The 22,527-nt window shown below is 42.5% G+C and overlaps 1 protein-coding gene across 2 annotated transcripts in view; it reads left to right on the plus strand.

The window, feature by feature from the left end:
- UNC5C (unc-5 netrin receptor C) overlaps positions 1-22,527 on the plus strand; it is a 493,308-nt gene that overhangs the window by 271,352 nt on the left and 199,429 nt on the right. For both annotated transcript variants that reach the window (XM_060247042.1, XM_060247043.1), the window contains exon 2: positions 234-455. In XM_060247042.1, coding sequence (XP_060103025.1) covers positions 234-455 — 222 coding nt within the window. The remainder of the gene's footprint in view (positions 1-233; positions 456-22,527) is intronic.

A 22,527-nucleotide genomic window follows, 5' to 3' on the forward strand; every position in this document is an offset into this window, starting at 1 on the left:
TTTCAGTTTTGCAACTGATTACTGATTATCTGTTATAATGACACTTCTAAAAAATCTCAAAACCTGGTTAAATATTTCTTGAAATATTTCTTGAAAATGCTTATCTGTAGTCCTGGAAAGAATCTACGTGCTTGTATTTCTCTTCTCCCAGACTTAAAACTTAAAAACAGGCTATCTTTTTAGATCAGAATGATTGTTATTTAACTGTACCTCTCCATTTTTTCCCCTTGTAGATGATGATTTTTTTCATGAACTCCCAGAAACCTTCCCTTCTGATCCTCCAGAACCCCTTCCACACTTTCTCATTGAGCCAGAAGAAGCCTACATTGTAAAGAATAAGCCTGTGAATCTCTACTGCAAAGCCAGCCCTGCCACACAGATCTATTTCAAATGTAACAGTGAATGGGTTCATCAAAAGGACCATGTGGTAGATGAGAGAGTCGATGAAACATCTGGTAAGTCATTGTTTTGAATAAATCTAGCCTTGACTATCTTGGACACTTTAGAACACCTCTGTATAGCACACCACTAAAACAGGCTTGGGGAATATCATTTATTCAGATTATATCAACTTTTATGTGATAAAAGGTGAGGTGTGGGTGCTAAAGCCGGATTTGGGTTCAAGAATTAACCCTGTGTTTGCTCCACCATGTTGTCAGATCAAGGTTATGTTTAATCTACTTTTATTTTTAAAAAATAAAGAAAGAATGTTACATTCCATGATTGGGATTCCAGATGATAACAGTCTTCTTGCCATATTCAAAGTAAAACTGGGAGGAAACATGCTATTGATTAAGGGAAGACAGAATACAGAAAATTCCATAGTGAGAACAGCTATATTTGCTGTTGGCTGACCAGTCGGCCTCAGCCCTGTCATCCTTGGCTGAGGGTTTGGAGGCTGTGATGGGCTGTCTAAAGAAGAGTAGATTGAAACTGAACTCCTCAAAGATGGAGGTTCTGTAGCTGGGGGGACCAGGGCTGGAGTTGGAGCACAGATCACCAGCTCTTGACAGGGCACTATTAGTACCAGCACCAACCATCAAGAGCCTGGGAGTGACACTCTTTCAGTGGAGGCCCAGGTTTCACATATTGCCAAAGTTGCATTTTTTCATCTACACCAAGCCAGGCAACTGGCTCCTTTCCTGACTCATTCAGACCTAGCCACAGTAATCCATGCAACAGTCCTCCAGGCTAGACTACTGTAATTGGCTCTATGCTGGCCTACCCTTGACTTTGACCTGGAAACTCCAACAGGTCCAGAATGTGACAGTGCAAGTCCTGGTGGGAACGCCATGGATGGTACATATTCTACCTGAATTGTGCCAGCTACACTGGCTTCCGGTTGAGTACCAAGTCAGATTCAAGGTTTTGATTATCACCTTCAAGGCCTTGAGTGGTCTGGGACCAATGTATCTACAGGACTGCCTCCTCCACTACATCCCTGGAAGAGCATTACACTCCATTGGTCAAAATCTGCTGGTGATCCCTGGCCCTAAAGAGGCACAGCTGTCCTCCACAAGGGCCAGGATCTTTTGCAATTTGTTTTTAATTAATAGATGTTATTGGGTACTGTATATATTTTTATTGTTGTACATCATCTAGAGCCCAGCACCAGCTGGGATGAGGTGATTCATCAAATAAATAAATATAACAACAGCAATAATAAAAATATCATCTTGGCCAGTAACAACCTCAGCACAGTGCCAAGCAAACAGTTTTCTAAGCTCTTGGAGCTACAAGAGTAAGAGCTACACCATGTTAAGTTCTGCTTGTTCAACTAGGGGAGGCTTTACAATTAATCTAGAACATAAGAACATAAGAGAAGCCATGTTGGATCAGGCCAATGGCCCATCCAGTCCAACACTCTGTATCACACAGTGGCCAAAATATACACACACTGTGGCTAATAGCCACTGATGGACTTCTGCTCCATATTTTTATCCAATCCCCTCTTGAAACTGGCTATGCTTGTAGCCGCCACCACCTCCTGTGGCAGTGAATTCCACATGTTAATCACCGTTTGGGTGAAGAAGTACTTCCTTTTATCCATTTTAACCTGACTGATCAGCAATTTCATCGAATGCCCACGAGTTCTTGTATTGTGAGAAAGAGAGAAAAAGACTTATTTCTCTACTTTCTCCATCCCATGCATTATCTTGTAAACCTCTATCATGTCACCCCACAGTCAACGTTTCTCCAAGCTAAAGAGCCCCAAGCATTTTAACCTTCTTCATAGGGAAAGTATTCCAAACCTTTAATCATTCTAGTTGCCCTTTTCTGGACTTTTTCCAATGCTATAATATCCTTTTTGAGGTGCGGTGACCAGAATTGCACACAGTACTCCAAATGAGACCGCACCATCGATTTATACATCGATTTAAATCTACTTTTGTCGCTAAGCCATCGGTGATTAAGGAATCTGTCTGTGCTCAGTTATATATATGTTTCTCTGTCAGGTTGTTTCAACAGAGGCTTCACAGTTTGAAGAGTTCTGCTGGTGAAATTATATGCTGAGTATTGATCAGAGTACTTACTGTTCTAAGCAGTCCAGTCCAAAAGAGAGCTATACCTTTCTAAGTCCATTGACCTCATTGGGTTTAGAAGGATGCAACTCTTAGAAGGGTGTATAACTCAATGGACTTAGAAGGGTGTCACCATAAAGAATGTGTTCCTAAAAATAATACTTTAACTATACTGACCTGTCCATTAGCTATGATCCTTCCCCAAAACGTTCTTCTGTGCCTCCTGCTTTCAGAGGTGAAGTGGGTAGCAGCTAGAGATCCGACTGCCTTTTCTGTTGTGAAGTTTTGCCTTTAGAATTCCCTCCTTGAAATATCAAATTTATTAAGTTTTGAATACCAGGCTATTTTTCTATGCTGTCTGTTGAGTTTTTGCTTGTTTTCCGTGCCCATTGCTGCTATGGTCTACTGCTAAATTTTTAATATTATTATATGTATTTATAATGGTTGTTTATTTTCCACCTGTACTTTATGATCTGGTATCTGTTATTGTTTTAACAGGAAATCCTTGTAAGTGTCGCTTTTAATAGATTTTCCTATTTGGGAGAGGGGGGATCTCTATGCCAGTTTCTATTAGTTACAATGCACATCTCAGTTATTTACTCTTAATTATGTTGTTTAGAAACTAATGCATTTTTTTTAACGGAGAGAGGGAAGTATAAACATTCTAAACAAGAAATAAAATATTAGGAAGGCACCTGGTGTGTTCTGCTGTGTTTGCACGAGCACCTGTAGTAGAAAATGCTGTGCAGGCTTACATTCTCTTATTCATGACTTTTGCAACTGCTTTGCATTTACATGGCACTCATTTCCTGCATCCACTCCCCTCTCCCCTTACCACCTATATATCTCTGGCCAGTTTCTACATACCCTCCATGCATCTGATGAAGAGAGATGTGTTTCGCAAAAGCTTGTGCTATAATAAAATTTGTTAGTCTTAAAAGTGCTGCTGGACTACTATTTTGCAGCAACGGACTGATAGGAAAATAATAACATTCATTTATTCAATAGAAAAGAAAATCTAGAAGCCCCCACATTCTCCTCAACATCTGTCTGACAGCTGAATTATTTTCGAATTGCTAGCTTCCGGATGCGGTTGGTGGTTAGGCCATTTCCTATTGCAGCTTCTCAAAAGCTTGCTAGTATTGGACCCACTCCCCCTCCCTCACTGTTTTTCTATATATTAGCCTCTTAAGCCTGCAAAACTAAAATGCTTCTTTTTTCTCTTTATATGTTAACAAGACAACTGTTATAAGTATTGTGGTTTATAATATTCAGCATAAATAGTGAGTAGAGTGCACAACAAAGAATTAATCAACCACTAGGGCAAAATTAGTTTTAGAGCTGTATACTCAGTTGAGTCATACGCACTGTTACTGCATAGATAAGAGGTGTCAGAACTGGAAACATCAAAGGGCACCTGCAATGTTTGTGAGTGATTATCTATCACCCTTCAGTGGTTAGTGGTTGTTTGAAATGCAGAATCACAGGGTTAGTAAAATTCACAATATGGAGTCGGTTGTGCTAACTGAGTACCATTCTAACTAAGCATATAGATAAAGAAGTTACAAGTTCTGACAAGAGGAAGTGTTGCTGGGCGGAGATATTTGTAACTTTTACCTTATACGGCTAAAGCCCTTAGCCTAATCGGCCATTGAAGCTAGACTGTGAGCTCTGACCAATGGCAGACAGCCTCAGAGTGAGATAGGGATGTGTGACGTCGGGGATGTCTTATAAGGCAAGGGGCTTGGCCAAATTGGCAGAGAGGCGGTCTCATGGCTGGCCTCTCTCCACTCTCTGCAGAAGTGAAAATAAAGCAGTTTTCTCTGAACAACAAAGCCTCCTGCCTGGTAATTGGTATCTGGGAAGAAGGGGGATTGCCCCCAAAACCGGTTGACAGGACTAATATGGCTAACTTCTCTGGATCTATGACCATAGCGTGCATGCAGTTCAGGCACTTGAATGGTTGAAAAGTGGGGTATAAATGCTGACGAGACTAGTGGCATTCTGTTCATGGATTGAGACTTTAAGGGGGATTGTGGAGCCCCACCTGCTGGATTGGGGTTGCTGCCTTTGGAAGGTTCTGTTGCTGGTGGACGTGTTGGTCACTCAGTGGTGAAAAGGATTCCTCTGTGGCTCGGACCGTTGCTTGTTTAGTACAGTTCCTAGTGCTTGGCTTGTGATTCCTGTCATCAACTCTTTAGGTCCACTGTCCACAATCTTTCAGCTTGCCAACCTCCAGGTGATGGCTGGAGATCTCCTGGGATTTACAATTGATCTCCAGGTAACAGAAAAAGGTTCCCTTGGAGAAAATGGCTGCTTTGGAAGGTGGACTCTATGAGATTATACTCCCCTTTTCTAAACCCTGCCTTCCCCAGTCTCCATCTCTAAAACCTCTAGGGATTTCCCAATCCACAGTAAACTCTAACAGTCCTAGAAGAAGAAAAAGATAGTGGATTTATATCCCACCCTCCACTCTGAATCTCAGAGTCTCAGAGTGGCTCACAATCTCCTTTATCTTCCTCCCCCACAACAGACACCCTGTAAGGTGGGTGGGGCTAAGAGGACTCTCACAGCAGCTGCCCTTTCAAGGACAACCTCTGCCCAAGGTCATTCCAGCAGGTGCAAGTGAAGGAGTGGGGAATCAAACCTGGTTCTCCCAGATAAGTCCGCGCACTTAACCACTACACCAAATTGGCTCTCCTAGCCTTACCACCAGTGATGTTATAACTCCAGCTAACCCTCTTCCTGTCATTTGACTCTGATGTTATGCATTTCCCACTCAGAGGGTCCCAGATCCCGAATATATGAAGACCAACTCATTAGTAAGTGAACTGGATGAGCCATCTGACAATCTCTATCAGCAGTAGCCCAAAATGACTGTTTCTTTAAGTGAAATAGTAAAATGTTGTGCAGATCATCATATGATTAAATATTCTAATGTTGATGCATTGAAAATATGTACAATGAACACTTTTTTATTTGGAACACACATTGGTTAATCACAGATGTGTTCCTAGTGACTTTGCACTGGACTCTGCTTGCTTATGTATAATGGTATCTCCGATTTCACATATGCTATCCCACTATGCCTGTAGTTGTCCTTCAAAGGGCAATACTTCAGCTTGTGTCCTAATCATGTCCAATTTGGTAGGTGTAAATAAGAGCTTGATCAATACCTCTGTCTTCATTTACTGTTGTTTCAATCCTGACATTGCAACTTTATGCACAATTAGTAGTACTTAGATCAAAGTAAACATCCGTATAGCAAACATCATTAAAACAAACAAACTAAAAACTAAACTAAAAAGAAGGCCTCGAGGCGCATAGACTTCCTAAAGTTGTCACAAAGAAATCTGTTAAAAACCTTTTAACTTGGTCATTACTTAGTTAGGCGCACAGTGCAGCAACTGTTAGCCCTAGCAAAGAGTGGGGGACAATTACAAGAACAGGATGCAGACTATAAACCACATTATAAGACTCTCTGTCATTTGGCTGACCAAAATCTGCAAGAATACCCGTATCATACATAAATGGCACACACAAGCAAGCCCATAAAATGATGTTTGTGACATAAAACTTCATGATCATTACTCATACAAGTAGTAGTTGCAGGGCTTTTTTATAGCAGGAATTCCTTTGCATATTAGGCTACATCCCCCTGATGTAGCCAATCCTCCAAGAGTTTACAGGGCTCTTAGTACAGCATCTACTGTAAGCTCCAGGAGGATTGGCTACATCAGGGAGTATGGCCTAATATGCAAAGGAGTTCCTGCTACAAAAAAAGCCCTGAGTAGTAGAAAAGACCAATAGTCCAGTTGCACTTTAAAGACTAACAAAATTTGTGGCACGGTAAGCTCTTTTCTACTGCTACAGACAGACTAACATGGCTACCCATCTTGATCCATACAAGTAGTGTTTTTGTTGTTCAGAAATGGAGCCTAGCAGCCATCATGGCAGACACTTCCCTCTCCATAAGTCCCACTTCTGTGCAATGGTCAAATCTGTGTATGGCAGTTCACATGACTAGGCAACAGCTTATGCAAGCCTTACACTGGGCAGGTCAGGCCTGCCACAGCAGTTCTGATTTCTCCCTGCAAGATATACAAAAATATAAACTATCATAAGGATAAGTAGGGTCTAGTTTGAGTAAACATTTTTGCTTATGGTGTGTATGTATGTGTGTGGGTGTGTTCACAATGACAAATGTACAAATTACTGCCTGCACAGGGTCATTGACTACATTTAATATTATGAGGAAACCTAAGAGGCTTAGAAAACATCCCAAGGGTTGTAAACATATTTATGTCGATGATGTGATTCTCCTCATATTGAAATATTAGTAATCAATACAGTTTGAGTCATACAAAATGAAGAAGTAGGACTTAGTGCTCTTACGATAGCTATGAAAAATGACTGTCTAACAAGCAAGATGTGTTTCTTTCATATGAGGATGTCATCAGCGTTTAGTCTAATGGCTGAAAAAATAACTCTTCCAGATGACTTGGAAATCTCATGAGTTAGGCTTTAGGTTTTTTCAACTGATTTTGAAAGTGTACATTTTGATTGTTGCCCTGATAGTCACAATATGAGGATAAGAAAGCACTGAAGGATTCTATTCAGTGGGCTTTGAAGGGTGTAACTTTGCTATTAGATTCAACCATTATACCTAGAGAGTGGCTAAAACTGCCCCAGGTCCTAGATCTGGAAATATTTATCTGCTTTTTTTCTCTGAGTTTGATTATTTTGGTACATTTGGCCTAGATCTACTGAGCAAATATTGGAATTTTTCACATCACTTCTCAACCATCCCTAAACCAGTATTCCAAAGCCAGGCTTTTGTTTGTAGACAATTCTTTTAAGACAATTAATTCATCCTCTTTTTGGTACAATCCCAGATGCCTGGTGGAAACGTCGCCCATCATGTTCCAAGTCATTATTTAAATTGGCCCTTGGTTGTTAGCGGGTTTACTCCTTAAGCCTTGATATTCAGACATTACTGAAATGGATAGTTCTTTTGAGAACTGGTTCCATATATTTTACTGAATGGCATCCTTTGATAAGCATCTGTTCCCTTATCAAAGTCCAACTTGGACAGCTTACAGATGGTTAAAAGAAACTGCTTTCTGTTGTTAGAGAGCAGAAGGCCAACAACCACTTTCTGTGAAGGACAGCCTTCTCCCACAATCCCCCATTATCTGGTTGCCTATGACAGGGAATCAGGATTTCCTGTGAACTACTAATGGAGCAAGGAAAAGGGAACAAAGAGGGAGATAATTGAGAGGCTTGTTTTTCATTTATTTAGTAATGGTTATCTTGCCCTTCCTCCAAAGAGCTTAGGGTGGGTGTACATCATTATGCCCTCCTCCATACTTTCAATAACCCCAAGAGGTAAGTTAGGCCGAGAGTGTGGCTGGCAAGGTCATGCAGTAATCTTCCCTCACACAATGGGAACTTGAACCCATGTCTTCCCAGATCCTAGTCCAGCACTTTAATCATTGCACTATATTGACTATCAACCAAACACTGTTTCTAGCTACTACATCATGCTGGCTTGCAATTAAAAAAAAATGACATCATTCATGCATAACTGGCTACCATAATGGATAAAGCTTCCTTTGAGCATTCTTAAAACAAGACAAACATATATTAGGTAGTAATGATGAGTTTTGGTTTGCTTATAAGTAGTAACATGGCCTTTTGGCTTTCATTTAGGCCTCTATGAAATAGCCAGATTTTTCTTTGCCTGCGGTTTCATACCGTTCCTTATTCTACCACGCATACAATCTTGTTGTCTCTCTCCCACTGTGAGTTCTCCACACTTTCAAAGCAGGGAATTATATATTTCAAGTAGAAAATATCTCCCATTCTTTCATGGTTGGTTTCTCACACTGCTTTCTGACTCTGATCAGATGCCTTGTTAAACCATTTAAACCAAAATAACACTGAATGCTCACTCTCTCATTCTTTCCCTCTTGCTCTAGCTCTCATTACATGTACCTGCCCTTTGATTTGATCTCAGTAGCAGTTCAATTTCTATAACACTTCAATAGGATCACATGACTCCCAGATGTTAACTACTGTACAATTAAGTGAGAGCTGTGAACATGGAAAAGTGGAGGAATTATTCCTTTCTACTGGAATCCAAATAAGGTTGCTTATGTGGCAGCACAGCGAGGTGTAGTACACTGGTTTTGGCCGTGGCACATTGGAAACCCAGACAAAAGATTTAGTGTGGCTTGTGGTTGCAATTTTATTTCCTTTTCTTAGATGCTTAAATTCTTAATAGATGCACTGTAAGCACTTATCTAGCCATGCATTAGTTGTTCACATGTAAAAGGAAGATAAAGTCCATATTCATCGGTCCTGTTACTATAGCCCTACCAATGTGTAAATTGCAAGAAGAAAAGCCCATTATAAGTTGCTTCTGAAATGCCATGTTAGAACCAGAGTCTCTTCTAAGCCCTCGGATAAGAAAATATGCCAAGGAGAACAAGGCAAGTTCACAGTAAAATGCATATGTGGAGTGGCTGGTCATGCATTCTGTCCTTATAGGCAGGTGTTAGTTAGAGATTACAAGGACAGAGAATCAGGAATGTGAAATAAAGTCATAACGGAGAAGATATTTGGAAGAGCAACTTGTCTGGAATTGTAAAAGGTAAAGGAGTGAATTGGAGGGGGGGGGAGAGCAAAAAATCTTTTAAGGGATGTAAAGGATTACTGGTTCGTAAACTCTAAACTACCGGAAGGACCAAACCAAAGGAAATGTGTGCTGTGGCTGGTGAATCTTTTTTTTTTTCCTGGGCAGAATTTATTTTTGTCATTGATAAATAAAGAAGCTAAGTGGTACCTATTGTGCCAGCAATGGCTGAAAATACAGCAGGCTGGGAATCAGGGGAAAGAGTTGGCCCAAATCCACCTGAGAATAGCTGGGAAGAAATAAGAAACTGTCCTTGGAGGCTCAATTATTTTAACAAGTTGAAATAGTCTTATTCTATTTTCTGACTAAAGATAAGAAATTATTGTCAACATATGTTCTGTAAAGGACAATATTATAAACAAAGAGCTGAAATGTGTTTCTGAGTACATTAAACTGCAATCCACAGGGATCCTCATTTATTTTAAAATTTTGGAATGGGTTGCTACGTGGAATCAGTGAATGTACATTTGTTGACAGTCTTTGTCTCCAAGACTGAATCTTCATACTACAAAGAGGCAACTATATTACTGGGAGGGAATGTTGGGAATGTTATAGTGAAATTTGCCAGAAGCTTGCCTAGTTTTAGCTTTAACCCCACATAGCTATCTGACATTGAATATTGCAAAACATAATAGAAGACTCTAAATTGATAATAGAAGACACTAAATAGAAGACACTAAACTGATGACACTAAATTGTTCAGGGTGGTAACCAGAGAGGATTGTGAGGCACTCCAAAGGGATCTGTTGAGGCTGGGTGAGTGGGCATCAACGTGGCAGATGAGGTTCAATGTGGCCAAGTGTAAAGTAATGCACATTAGGGCCAAGAATCCCAGCTACAAATACAGTTGATGGGGTGTGAACTGGCAGAGACTCACCAAGAGAGAGATCTTGGGGTCGCGGTAGATAACTCACTGAAAATGTCAAGACAGTGTGCGATTGCAATAAAAAAGGCCAACGCCATGCTGGGAATTATTAGGAAGGGAATTGATAACAAATCAGCCAGTATCATAATGCCCCTGTATAAATCGATGGTGCAGTCTCATTTGGAGTACTGTGTGCAGTTCTAGTTGCCATACCTCAAAAAGGATATCATAGCATTGGAGAAAGTCCAGAAAAGGGCAACTAGAATGATTAAAGGGTTGGAACACTTTCCCTATGAAGAAAGGTTGAAATGCTTGGGGCTCTTGGAGAAACGTCGCCTGCGGGGTGACATGATAGAGGTTTACAAGATAATGCATGGGATGGAGAAAGTAGAGAAAGAAGTACTTTTCTCCCTTTCTCACAATACAAGAACTCGTGGGCATTCGATGAAATTGCTGAACAGTCAGGTTAAAACGGATAAAAGGAAGTTCTTCTTCACCCAAACGGTGATTAACATGTGGAATTCACTGCCACAGGAGGTGGTGGCGGCTACAAGCATAGCCAGCTTCAAGAGGGGATTGGATAAAAATATGGAGCAGAGGTCCATCAGTGGCTATTAGCCACAGTGTGTGTGTGTGTGTGTATATATATATAAATTTTTTTGGGCCACTGAGTGACACAGAGCGTTGGACTGGATGGGCCATTGGCCTGATCCAACATGGCTTCTCTTATGTTCTTAAGACACTTCAATGCTCTTTCCTCCAATGTTCATTTCCACATATCCCATCTATATGTGATGACTCATTTCAGAGACATTTTGTCTCATTTGATGTTTCTAGGGCACACGACACAAAATTCCTTTGCAGCCAATCTTCCGCTTCTGCACCCTGCATGTAATTTTTCATAGAATCCTAAAAAGTGCTGAGTGCAAAACCTCCATGATCCTGGGGAAATAGGTAATTGGGCTAGCCATTTTTGGAGGGAACACTTACTTTCTGATCAGTCAAAGGTGAACTCTTGCTTCAAAACTAGCAAAAAAAAGGGGGAGCATCTTTTGACTAACCCATCTAGGAGTCTTTGTTTGGCCTGCCTCTTAACAAAGGAGAAAAGACTAGAGAGTCCTCTCAGGTTTGATATTAGCTAAAAACTGTATTTTGATTTTATTTTGTAAGTTCTGTGTTTCCCTTTCTTAGTTCCCTCATTTCTCTCTGTGTGTGTGCGCTTTAAAATAAACATTTAAATTTGAAACTTAGATCTGAGAACTATACTACATGCTATGATTTTTAACAAGCCAGGTCAAGTTTCCTTGCATGGGCTTACTTTCCCCAGAACAGCTGTGGGGCATTGCTTTTTAAAGCATCACAGGTGTGTTTATTTATCTTTGTGGCGCATAAAACTTCTATTGTCTTGCATGGTGATCTGTATTCTGCATGGGGATGTCTTTGAGAATTCTATTGATTGGCATTCCTGCCAGGTATCCTTTCAGTGTCACAAAGTCTGAATGATCCCAAACTTTGGTTTAATATCACTTATGAACTTCAGCTGACAGTAGAACTACAGACTCAACCTACTGACAGAGTTGACCTCAGAACTGTACAATGACAATGTTATACAGCCATGGAGAGGACAATGTAGCAAACTGGCTTTTTGGTAATTAGGTATATTCAATGGCTGCTCTAAATTTCATTATTTTATTTATGTTATTTATAGTCTCTGGATTACGCAGAGTGAGTCAATGCAGTCAACAGAATGGGATATTAATTTTTTTTAAAACCTGCAATAGAATTAGGGTTGTAGAACCGACCAGAAATCTTAAAACAGGACTGAAACAAAGCATAAGTATTAACATGACACATTAAATGTGCAAAAATGACATCACAGAATCCCAGTTTCAGTGATCTATACACACTATTATAGACCACAGTCCTTAATAGTTTATCTAATTAATTTTGTGAATCATTTAGTGCAGTGCAACCCTATTGCCTGCATAGACAAATCCTCTTGAATAATTCCATTTTGCATAGGTTGAGGAAAGCCAGGAGAGCAGGAGCCTTCCTGTCCTCCTCAGAAAGGTCATTCCATAAGGTAGGGGCTACAACAGAGAAGCAACATGTAAATTACAAAACACAGTTTTCCAAACAGTTGATCCACCTTGCCTAGATGGGCAGATATATTAAGAGTTATTGCCTGGTCTTTAGGATAGATTTAAATATGGTGGTTTCTTTAGTGTGATGTCTAAACCCAACTGACAGACCTTAACTACCTTATTAACTCTATGAGGCCTTCTGTGAGCAATTGTAGAACTACAGTGAGAATATGGATGACAAGAGTCTTCAGCTATACGAACATAAGAGAAGCCATGTTGGATCAGGCCAATGGCCCATCCAGTCCATGTCACACAGTGGCAAAAAAACCCTAGGTGCCATCAGGAGGTCCATCAATGGGCTGGGACATTAAAAGCTCTCCCGCTGTTGCCCCCCCCCCCCACTCCAAGCACCAAACTTATCTGAGCTATCAGATGCTCAGATAAGCTGTTCAGTACCTCGGTGATTCTGCCTTTAAGACATCCGTGGTTAATTGCAACACCATTAGGCCAATAATAAATACATATTCCTTTGAATAGAATCTTTAAAGTCATCTGCCAGCATGGCAGAGAAACAGAGACATCAAAGAATGGGTGGTACACCATCAGTGATGCCAAATGCTAGACACAAATCTGTCCAGGGCCAAGTATATCCCACTTATTACTGGATAGCAGTATTTCACCACAATTCTATCATGCTCCAGTAATATAAAACCATAAAACACGGAATACAGTTTTCCTCCCTCAATATAAAATATACCCATGCAGTTTTTCCTTTATTATGTTATACATTTAGGTTGCTGTCATTTTTTAGTGTCCTCAGACTTCTCCTATGCTTTCCTTCACATCTTTCCTTTTGGCTGCTTGGGAATGGAGGGGCCCATAAGCATTATTATTAAAAGCACATTATTCTTATGTGAATGAAGAATAAGCATCAGACAACAAGTAAGGAATACATCCTTGTTTACACTGAAAAAACACAGTAAATGGAAGAGTCCCACACATTAAATTCTTTAAAGGCTCAGACCAGACATTACAAATTTGTTATAGTACATCCAAGATGTAAATCCAATATGTCAACTATTCTGAATGTTCATAATATTAACAATTTTGTCAAGGAAAAGTTCATGAAGACACTTCTTAAGCTTAAGTTTGGTTTGTGATTTAATACTCTTTCCTGACTACTAATGATGTTATTTGGAGAACCTGACATCCATTCCTAGGACATACCATCAGTGCTCTTTTTTTAGCAGGAGCTCCTTTGCATATTAGGCCACATCTCCCTGATGTAGCCAATTCTCCAAGAGCTTACAGGCCTCTTCTTACAAGGCCCACTGTAAGGTCTTGGAGGATTGCCTACATCAGGGGTGTGTGGCCTAATATGCAAAGGAGCTCCTGCTACAAAAAGAGTCCTGCATACCATCCAACAATATCCAATGTAGGTCTGACCTTTTTCTCCATCTATGTATGGCTATATATATCTATGGCTATATTTTAGGGTTGCTAACTTCATGTTGGGAAATTTCTGGATTTGAAGGTAAGCCTGGAGAAGGCAGAGTTTAAGGAGGGCAGAGACCAATACGGTATTTTCTGGCTTTGTTTCTAACTTGGCTAAAGCTTATTAAACATCATTACCTCAGACTACAAAGATCAGTTGCCCTGGAGAAAATGGCTGCTTTGGAAGGTGGACTGTATGGCATTATATTTCACTGAGGTCCAGTTCTATGGGCCCCCAAAGAAGGAGTCACCATCCTCCATTGTTTTCAGTGGGGAGAGAAAACAAAAAAGCAAGGATTGATGTCAAACCAGAGTCTCTGCAGGAGAAACTGGAGGGATTGCAAAATCCCCCCACCTTCACAGACTCTCTATTTTGACATCAGTCCTTGCTTTTTTGCTGTTTCTTTCCACATTGAAAACAATGGAGGATGGGGGCACCTTCTTTGGGGGCCCATAGAACTATACCCCAGTCCAATTCAGAAGCTATGTGAATATTTTGTGCCTCTACCTCAAAAAACAACCCCCAAGACCCCTGGATACCTCTGGATAGATTCCACATTCTCTAATAGTCCCATAGGGTATAATGAAGCCAAATTCCCCCCCTCCAACCCCCCCCCCCAAATTCCAAAGTCCATACTAATATTGGACTTCAAAGGTGTTTTTTTGAAAATCCCAATTTTTTTGTGCCCAATATACCTGAATCTAAAAAAATCCAGATTTTTAAAATGTACACTCCTAGTTTGGAGACCAATGGTGATTCCAGGAGATTTCCATGTGCCATTTGGAGGCTGGCAACCCTGTACTCAAGCATCCCTGGCAAAGGCTGTGACCATGCTAGGCCACTGCTGAAGTTCTTGCATGACACTAGCCACACTGGGAAAAATGCACAAGACCAGAGGTAATCTAGATTGACATGCTGCTTTTGACATGGCCAACAACACATATGAACTCAAAATAGTGAAAGTATAACCCAAGCGGGGTACAGTAGCTGTTTCTGCTCCTTCCACCTAACTAGATGGGAGGCAGTAACCGAGGGTGCAGCAGTGATGACTGACGATAACACACAATGCTGAATCTTATATAGGAAGTATATCATAAAAAGCAGGGGTGTTGAACTCACTTGTTATGAGAGCTGGATCTGACATAAATGGGACTTTGTGGGGGCCAGGCCATGCATGTTATTAAAGGTAATGCCAGGTAGCAGAGATATAAGCTTTATAAAGGACACAGACAAACACAAAGTTTTTTTTTTTTTTTTAAAAACAAACATTCTTAAAATTGTTGCAGTATTTTGTTTTAAGTGGAAAGGTGGAGAATAGTGGGATTTGGCAATGCAGTTTTTAAAATAAAACATCAAGAAAAAGCACAACCTCTGAACCTAGAAAAACATGGCTGGACATTTTGCCCCCCCCCCCGGTCTATTCAGATTGGCAATGGCTCTCTAGTGTAATATCCTCCTTTGGCTGTGGGTTCCCAGGTTAGACTGATCACTAGGCACCAATTAACAGGTCCATTCAGCATAGATAAGCTGGCTGAAAGCATCAACCCTTTATTTGCAAGGACACAACTCCAGGAAGTAGCAGTTTCAGCTGGCCATAGGAACAGTGGAAAGTGAAACTGAGCTCCACTCCATTGAAACACATTCCAGCACAAAGTTCTAAGGAAAATGTGGCATGGATTTTCCATTAAGGTGACTGGGCACAGAGACCTTAATGGAAAATCCATTTCTCATTTTAATTCCAGCTTTGCAAGCCCAAAAGAGCTTCTTGCTTCAGCTGGCAAAAACAAGGCAGGAGGAGCTGGGAACTTTCACAGCCTCAGAGCTTCAAAGGGTGAGGACAGGAGGGGCAGGAGGTGGGAGAAAAGAGTCATGGGGGTGATTAAAGTCCTGGGTGGGATAGCTCTGGCCCGCAGGCCGGTCGTTTGTCACCCCTGATATAAAGTATAGCCAGATCAAATTAGGGCAGGTGGTGTCAGCTGTAGGGCCCAGCCTGTTCTCAAGATAGCTCAGAATCACAGCAAAGATTCTGATGTACTGGAGGAATTTGGGTTGTAGAGAAAGGCAATGGATACATTCCTAGACCAATGTACCTGCTGAACAGGCCTAAGCTGAGCTCCTGTGACATTGACATCGCAGAGGTTTGCTTTGTTCTTAGACAACAGGAGCAACACCAGGAGGAGCCAATGATTACAGATTACAAATAGGGCTTCATCTGCTGATCTCTGATACAAACTAGCAGGGTGGGTGGGTCATGGAGGAGAGGCGAATGATGTAAACCACTATGGCAGGGGTGGCCAACGGTAGCGCTCCAGATATTTTTTGCCTACAGCTCCCATCAGCCCCAGCCAGTATGGTCAATGGCTGTGGCTGATGGGAGCTGTAGGCAAAAAACATCTGGAGAGCTACCGTTGGCCACCCCTGCACTATGGGTAACCACTTAGGGGCAGGGAGAGCAGGGCAGAAATGAATAAATAAATTAATAAATGCTGCTAAATTCATGACTTTCTTACAATATAGATGCATATATTTATTTTTATTTCATTGTGATATCAATGAAATATACATATAACACTTTGCATGAAAATAAATCTTTAAAATGCCTTGAAATGGCCACGGACTGTGGCACTGGAAAAAGAACATGAAAAGGGCTACCAGCTCTCCCCACCCCCCACCCCCCACCATTCAGTGGCCCATCATTCCTTTCTTTCGTAGCATAGGCCAACTCAAGTTTTGTCTAATCTCCACAAGTAAGGAATATATATTTGTAGCAAGTGACTGTCTTTTCCAGACTCCTTTTACCTCACTGTACAATCATCAGGCTCACTGAGCCCTGTTCATAGGTTATACTGACCATATAAGGAACAACTCCTGACAGTTCATCAGGTCACCTGACAGGAGTCCATAACTCATTCCCATGCCAGCACTGCCTTTCCTGGAAAAATGGGACATGGAAAGTACAGAGAAGATATTTTGGTACTGAAAATTTCAGTTACAAAATTGATAGCCCACCTTTCTGCCCTTACAAAGGCTGCCAATTTAAAACATACATGATAAAATACATTATAAAACCATTAAAATAAACCCAGCTCCCAAACATATCTAATTAAAACAGCTATTAAAAAGAGTTTAAAAACAGAGCTAAAATACATATAAAACAGTTGGAATACATACAAAACATAACACATTCATTAGGAAAGAGGGATCATTGGGGAATGACAAGCAAAACAAAAAAGCCTTCAGCCACTGGCTGGAGATAGCAATAAAAGGGGATAGACGAATCTTCTTGGGGTGAGAGTTCCAGAGCTTTGGTGCCATGACTGAGAAGGCTGTCTCCTGTTTTGCTACCCACCTAATTTCAGAAGCTGGGTGGGACCTGAAGCAGGGCCTCTGAAGATGACCAGTAAGTCAGGCAGGTTCATAAAGGATTAGGCAATCCTTCAGTTATGTTGTTTCCTAACTATATAGAGCTTTGAAGGTCAAAACTAGCACCTTAAATTGAGCCTGGAAACAAACTGGCAGCCAGTGTAGGTGGGCCAAGAATTGGGTGATATGGCTACCTCCACAAATCCCAGAGCATCCTGTGGCATTTGGAATCTTCTGAATTGTCTTCCACGTAGCTCAATATAGGGAATACTGCAGTAGTCAAATCTGGATATGATCCAAATGTGATATTTTGTGCAGGAGGCATAAATATGTACACGAACACAAAGCTGCAATATTTTTATTCAAAACGTCTGGGTAGACCTTTTCAGAAGGTCCTTTACCTTTACGCAACCCCCTGTTATGTTGACACCCCATTTATTCCCTTCCAAGAGCAACTGCCCCTAAATGATCATGAGGTAATTAAAGATTCCTGGCCTCTCAGAGGCACAGAGTGTGTTTAAAATGTGGGAGCAGACTTTAAATTCCCAGAGCTGCTGCCTGTCTGGAGAAAGTCATTTAGCTTGACAGTGCCCTAGGAAAGAGCACGGGAGGAGAGAAACCTTTGAGAGGCTTTCCTTTAAAAAAAAAAAAAGTCAAGATTTGAAGTTAGCTGTGAAATATGATCCCTAACTGACAGCAGCAGAAGAAAAAAAATAAGACGCTGGTGATTTTAGACGTCTACCCTTGTCCTGCTGTCCTGCTCTTTCCAAACTAAGAGAAAGGAAAACAAGCCTCTCAACCAGGCTCCCTAGTGACCCCATGTGTCACTTTACTGATTGTACTTATTCCCTCAATGTCTCTGCCAGTCACTGAAAAGTAACACAGCATTAAGATCACGGGAATAAGGCATTTTCTGTCGAACCAGTATCTCAGAATAGATGTGTGAATGAAGTAAAAGTTGAAAATTTTAAAATAAAAGTCTTTCTTACTTTTACAATTGTATTTATCCTTAATTTCTGCTCTTTCTTTCGTTGTTCTTCACTTGCGTGCATCATTTCAGATTTTCCTACTGTCTCAAATGGCTAGGATATCTACTCCCTCCAATTTTTCTCAGCCTCTTCCATGAAAGCACTAAATTGCAACTTCTGCCTTTTTTCCCTGCACATGGAGATTCATCTGCCATCTTTAAACTGCCTCCAAAGTGCTTTGATTTTGCAGAAGTGCTATGCTGGGGACCAGGAAATACTACCTAGTGCTGAAGGACTATTATTTAAACAGTCATGAACCAGGAATGAGAAGTGGATTTATTTTGTTTTCATTTTTTTTTTCTGAATTGCCCATGATATGAAATACACTTGCAAACTTATTTTCCCCAACTGATCTGTCTGTCTGTCTCTCTTTATCTCTCTCTCCTTGTTTTGTCATTTGGACATTTCATCCATAAAGAAACATGAAACCACCCTGGACTTAATGTCAAATGCGGAGTAGCCACTGCCGCTGCTGTTTGCCACATTTCTCCTCATGGAACTTCCCTCTCCATGCGGCTTTTTTGCTCTGACCAGCCCTTCAAAACATTGTTCAGGGATCCCCAAATGTGACAGTAAAGCACTGCTGGATGACAGGAAGGGGCTGACCAGCAAGGACAGCTTGTCACAAATGTATTTATGTTCATGAACCAAATCCTCAGCTTATTGTAGGAATTATTTTAACCCCCCTCTAACCAGAAAGGTGCAGTGGTTAAATTGCTAGGCCATTGCTTTTAATTTTAAAGCGAAGAAATGTATTGGCTGGCTGGAATTACTGCTCCTCCTTTGAGAAGAATAATTAACTTTGGGTATCATTTAATTAAAAAACAAATAATTATAATTACATTAACAAATAACTATAAACAGGACCAGTTCTATATTGGGCAGTTCTATATTGCTTTAGACAACAAATTATTGGCTTTATTAACAGACAGCAGGTTATCAGCTATATAATATTGCATTTTTAGCAAGGGTGGAATTCATTATGTTCCAATCAACATCACCAGTATCTATCGTAAACAGAAATCTCATGCAGTGTTCCTAAACAATGTTCAACTTGGTCTTTGGAAAATACACAGGGGAAAAATGAGAGTCCTATACGTACAGGGCAATCACAAAGAACATCTCTAAAGTATAGCTATGCTATAAGAAAGTATTGTATGATAGTATAATTAAACACATTTTAGAAATAGTGGCTTGCAGCTAATCAGTTTTTATCTCCATCTTGCCTATTATCCTTACTACAACTCATGTACCACATAAGATGTACACAAACCTATGTACATACAGGTCCCACAGCCCAAATATGGCATATTTGGGTGATCAAATGGGAGTCTTCTTTCTCTTTTAATTGATTGGATGCAATCTCCATGATTATTTGTTGATTCAAATCTTACTTTAGCATTTATTTGCTTAGAAATTTATAGCCTGCCTATAATATTTAGAATTAGTGAATATCTTGGTTAATATAAGCTATTGGTAACTTCTTTTTGTCTATATTAGTTCTACAATCTTTTATATTCATCATTACCTGCAATTTATTTTACTTTATACTTGAGATATGATCACAATGTTCAGTATATGTGTATGTTTGTATACACACACACACTAGCTTAATACTTGTGCTTTGCTATGGTATTTAGGTACTATTTGTGAATTTCTTCGCTGCATCTCTAAGTTGCTTCCTCCTTGTAACATTGGTGTATCTTACACGACATCTGCCAGGAGTTTTCTTGTGGGCAGTAAGAGGTGATGGCTGTGAGAGGTGTGGGGGGAGTTGGCCTGAGGGAGTGGTGGTGTGGTGCAGGAGTCCCCAACCCCTGGGCCATGGACCAGTACCAGTCCGTGGCCTGTTAGCAACCGGGCCATGGAGTGAGGCAGAGGCACCGCACTGCCCCTTTCACCCACCTGGGTGGGTGAAAGGGACAGTGTGATGCCTCTGCCTCACTCCGAAGCACTACCTCTTTCATTCACCCGGGTCCCAGATGGGTGGAAGGGGCAGCACAGCAGTGACCTTCACCTACCCCTCATTTAAAAACCCCCATGGGGGGCAGGGATGGGATGTGGGGGCAGCCTGGGGCAGCAAAAAAAACCAGCACCCCCACCAGTTCATGGAAAAATTGTCTTCCACAAAACTGGTTCCTGGTGCCAAAATGTTTGGGGGGCACTGGTGTGGTGGACACTTTGACATGTTCATGTGAGAGGCTCACTTCCAAATAGGGCCTTCTAAGGTTGTGCACCATTTCCCCTTGATCATTTGAAAGCTCAGTTTCCATACTGGCTTTTATGCAAAATCCTAGTGAATTTTTAGAGGAGGGCTGGGAAGTGCATTTACCTCAGGGCACATTCAATGACTCCCAATAGGAAATTTATACTGTTTAGAGTGTTGTGGGTCAGGATTCATCAGACTGCATATGCAAACGTCCTCTATGTTCCAGTTTTTGTGTGTGTGTGTGTGGGGGGGTAGGGTTGCCAAGTCCAATTTCAGAAATATATGGGGACTTTGGGGGTGGAGCCAGGAGACACTGGGGTGGAGCTAGGGGGAGGGGGGAAACGGCACCAAGGAGCGTGGCGAGCCGCCGCATCTTGGAGCGGGCGGCTGCTATGCTGCTGCCGCCTCTTCTCCACTCACCATAGCTGCTCATCCGGGATGGGCTCAGGCTGAGCCCATCTCGGAGGAGCAGCTAAAATGAAGCCGAGAAGAGGCGGCAGCAGCGCAGCGCCACCGCCCACTCCGCCTCTGAGGTAAAATCAGAGAAGGGGAGGGCGGAAGCAGGCCAGGAACGTGGCGGAGGAGGGTGACGAGGAGGAAGAGGAAGAAGAAGTGGACGATGAGCGGCTGGAAGTGAGGGAGAGGAAGCCGGCGGCAGCCCCGACGGCCGTAGCCACAGCGCCCGTGGCCAGCCCTGCCTCGGCTGGACCTGGGTGCCTCCGGGGAGCGGCCCCCGCCTGTGCCCCCGCCGGCTTGGACCAGCCACTCCTTTGGCGCTGCCTCGTTGTCGTCCTCCTCGCCTCTCGCCTTGGCCACCGAAGCTCCCCAGCCTGAGGAGAAGCCCAAGGAGCCTCCCCGCAGTGCCCCCCTGCCACCTCTGCCCGCCCCCCCGCACCGAGATGAGCCACCCGCCATCCCCCCGCGCAGCGCCCCTCTGCCGTCCAAGAGAGAGGAGCCCCCCGCCCAGGAAGGCCACCTCAGCCTCTCCCGTTGTTGATCTCCTTTACTGGCGAGACATTAAGAAGACTGGTGTGGTGTTCGGTGCCAGCTTGTTCCTGCTGCTTTTTTTAACGGCCTGTCTCCACCCTCCCCTTCTCTGATTTTACCTCAGAGACGGAGCGGGCGATGGTGCTGCGCTGCTGCCGCCTCTTCTCTGCTTCATGTTAGCTGCTCCTCCAAGATGGGCTCAGCCTGAGCCCATCTCGGAGGAGCAGCTACGATGAGCAGAGAAGAGGCGGCAGCAGCGCAGCGGCCGCCCGCTCCGAGATGGGGCGGCTCGCCGCGCTCCTTGGCGCCGTTTCCCCCCTCCCCCCACTTCCATTTTTGGGGGAGCGGGGGAAGAGGCTGGAAATCCTGGGGTCCCCCGCCAGAGCGGGAGGGTTGGGAAGCCTAGTGGGAGGGGGGGGGGATGAAGTATGGGATGTTATCAGCAATTTCCTGTCATTGTAACTCAGACCAGCCAGGCTGCACAGGAAGACTGGCAAGCCTAGCGAGCTTTAGAATGTTGGAGGTGATGTCCAATCAGGCAGATTATGCAAATATCCTTTTGTTCTAATTGTCTCTGTGAGCAGGGAAAGAGGTAGCAGCCTCCAAGTCACAGTGTATCCTTATGGGAAAGCACATTTTACTCCTTTTTACCCCTTTAGGGAGTGAATTCCTTAAAATCCTTTCTTAGTGACTGTATACATCATGAAAATAATGTTCTCCCCAAATTTCAAGTTTCTAGGTCCAGGGGTTTTGGCTAGGGGCTTGATTTGTCGGTCAGACTTGTCTTTATATACACACACACAAATACACTAGGACTAAGGCCTGTTGTGGAGAAAAATACAGTGGCTCCAGAAAGAGGCTGTGGGTGCCCACAGAGGGGCATTCACTCTCCCCCCCACCTCAAGTGGAACTGATCTCCAGCCCTCGCCTGGAGATTGGCAACAATGATTTCCAGAAGAAATGGCTGATTTGGAGGTGGAGTCTATGGCATTGTACCTGTTTGAGGTCCTGCCCCTCCTCAAACCCTCCTCTCCAGGCTCCATCCATATCTCCAGGAATTTGTCAATCTGGAGTTGGCAACTGGCTGTCAGGAGGGGCTGCTGCTGTACAGGAGCAAGCAGCCAGGTCTAGTTAAGTTGTGCCAGTCTGGTGGTAGCAAGTCACTTAGAAGGTGCTGCCAGGGCTAGGGTAGCCAACGTCCAGGTGGAGACTGAAGATCTCCTGGGATCACAACTGAATTCCAGACAGCAGATCTCTGTCTCCATCCTGGAGAAAAG

The sequence above is a fragment of the Heteronotia binoei genome, chromosome 9 (assembly GCF_032191835.1).
Source record: "Heteronotia binoei isolate CCM8104 ecotype False Entrance Well chromosome 9, APGP_CSIRO_Hbin_v1, whole genome shotgun sequence".
Classification (NCBI taxonomy): Eukaryota; Metazoa; Chordata; class Lepidosauria; order Squamata; family Gekkonidae; genus Heteronotia; species Heteronotia binoei.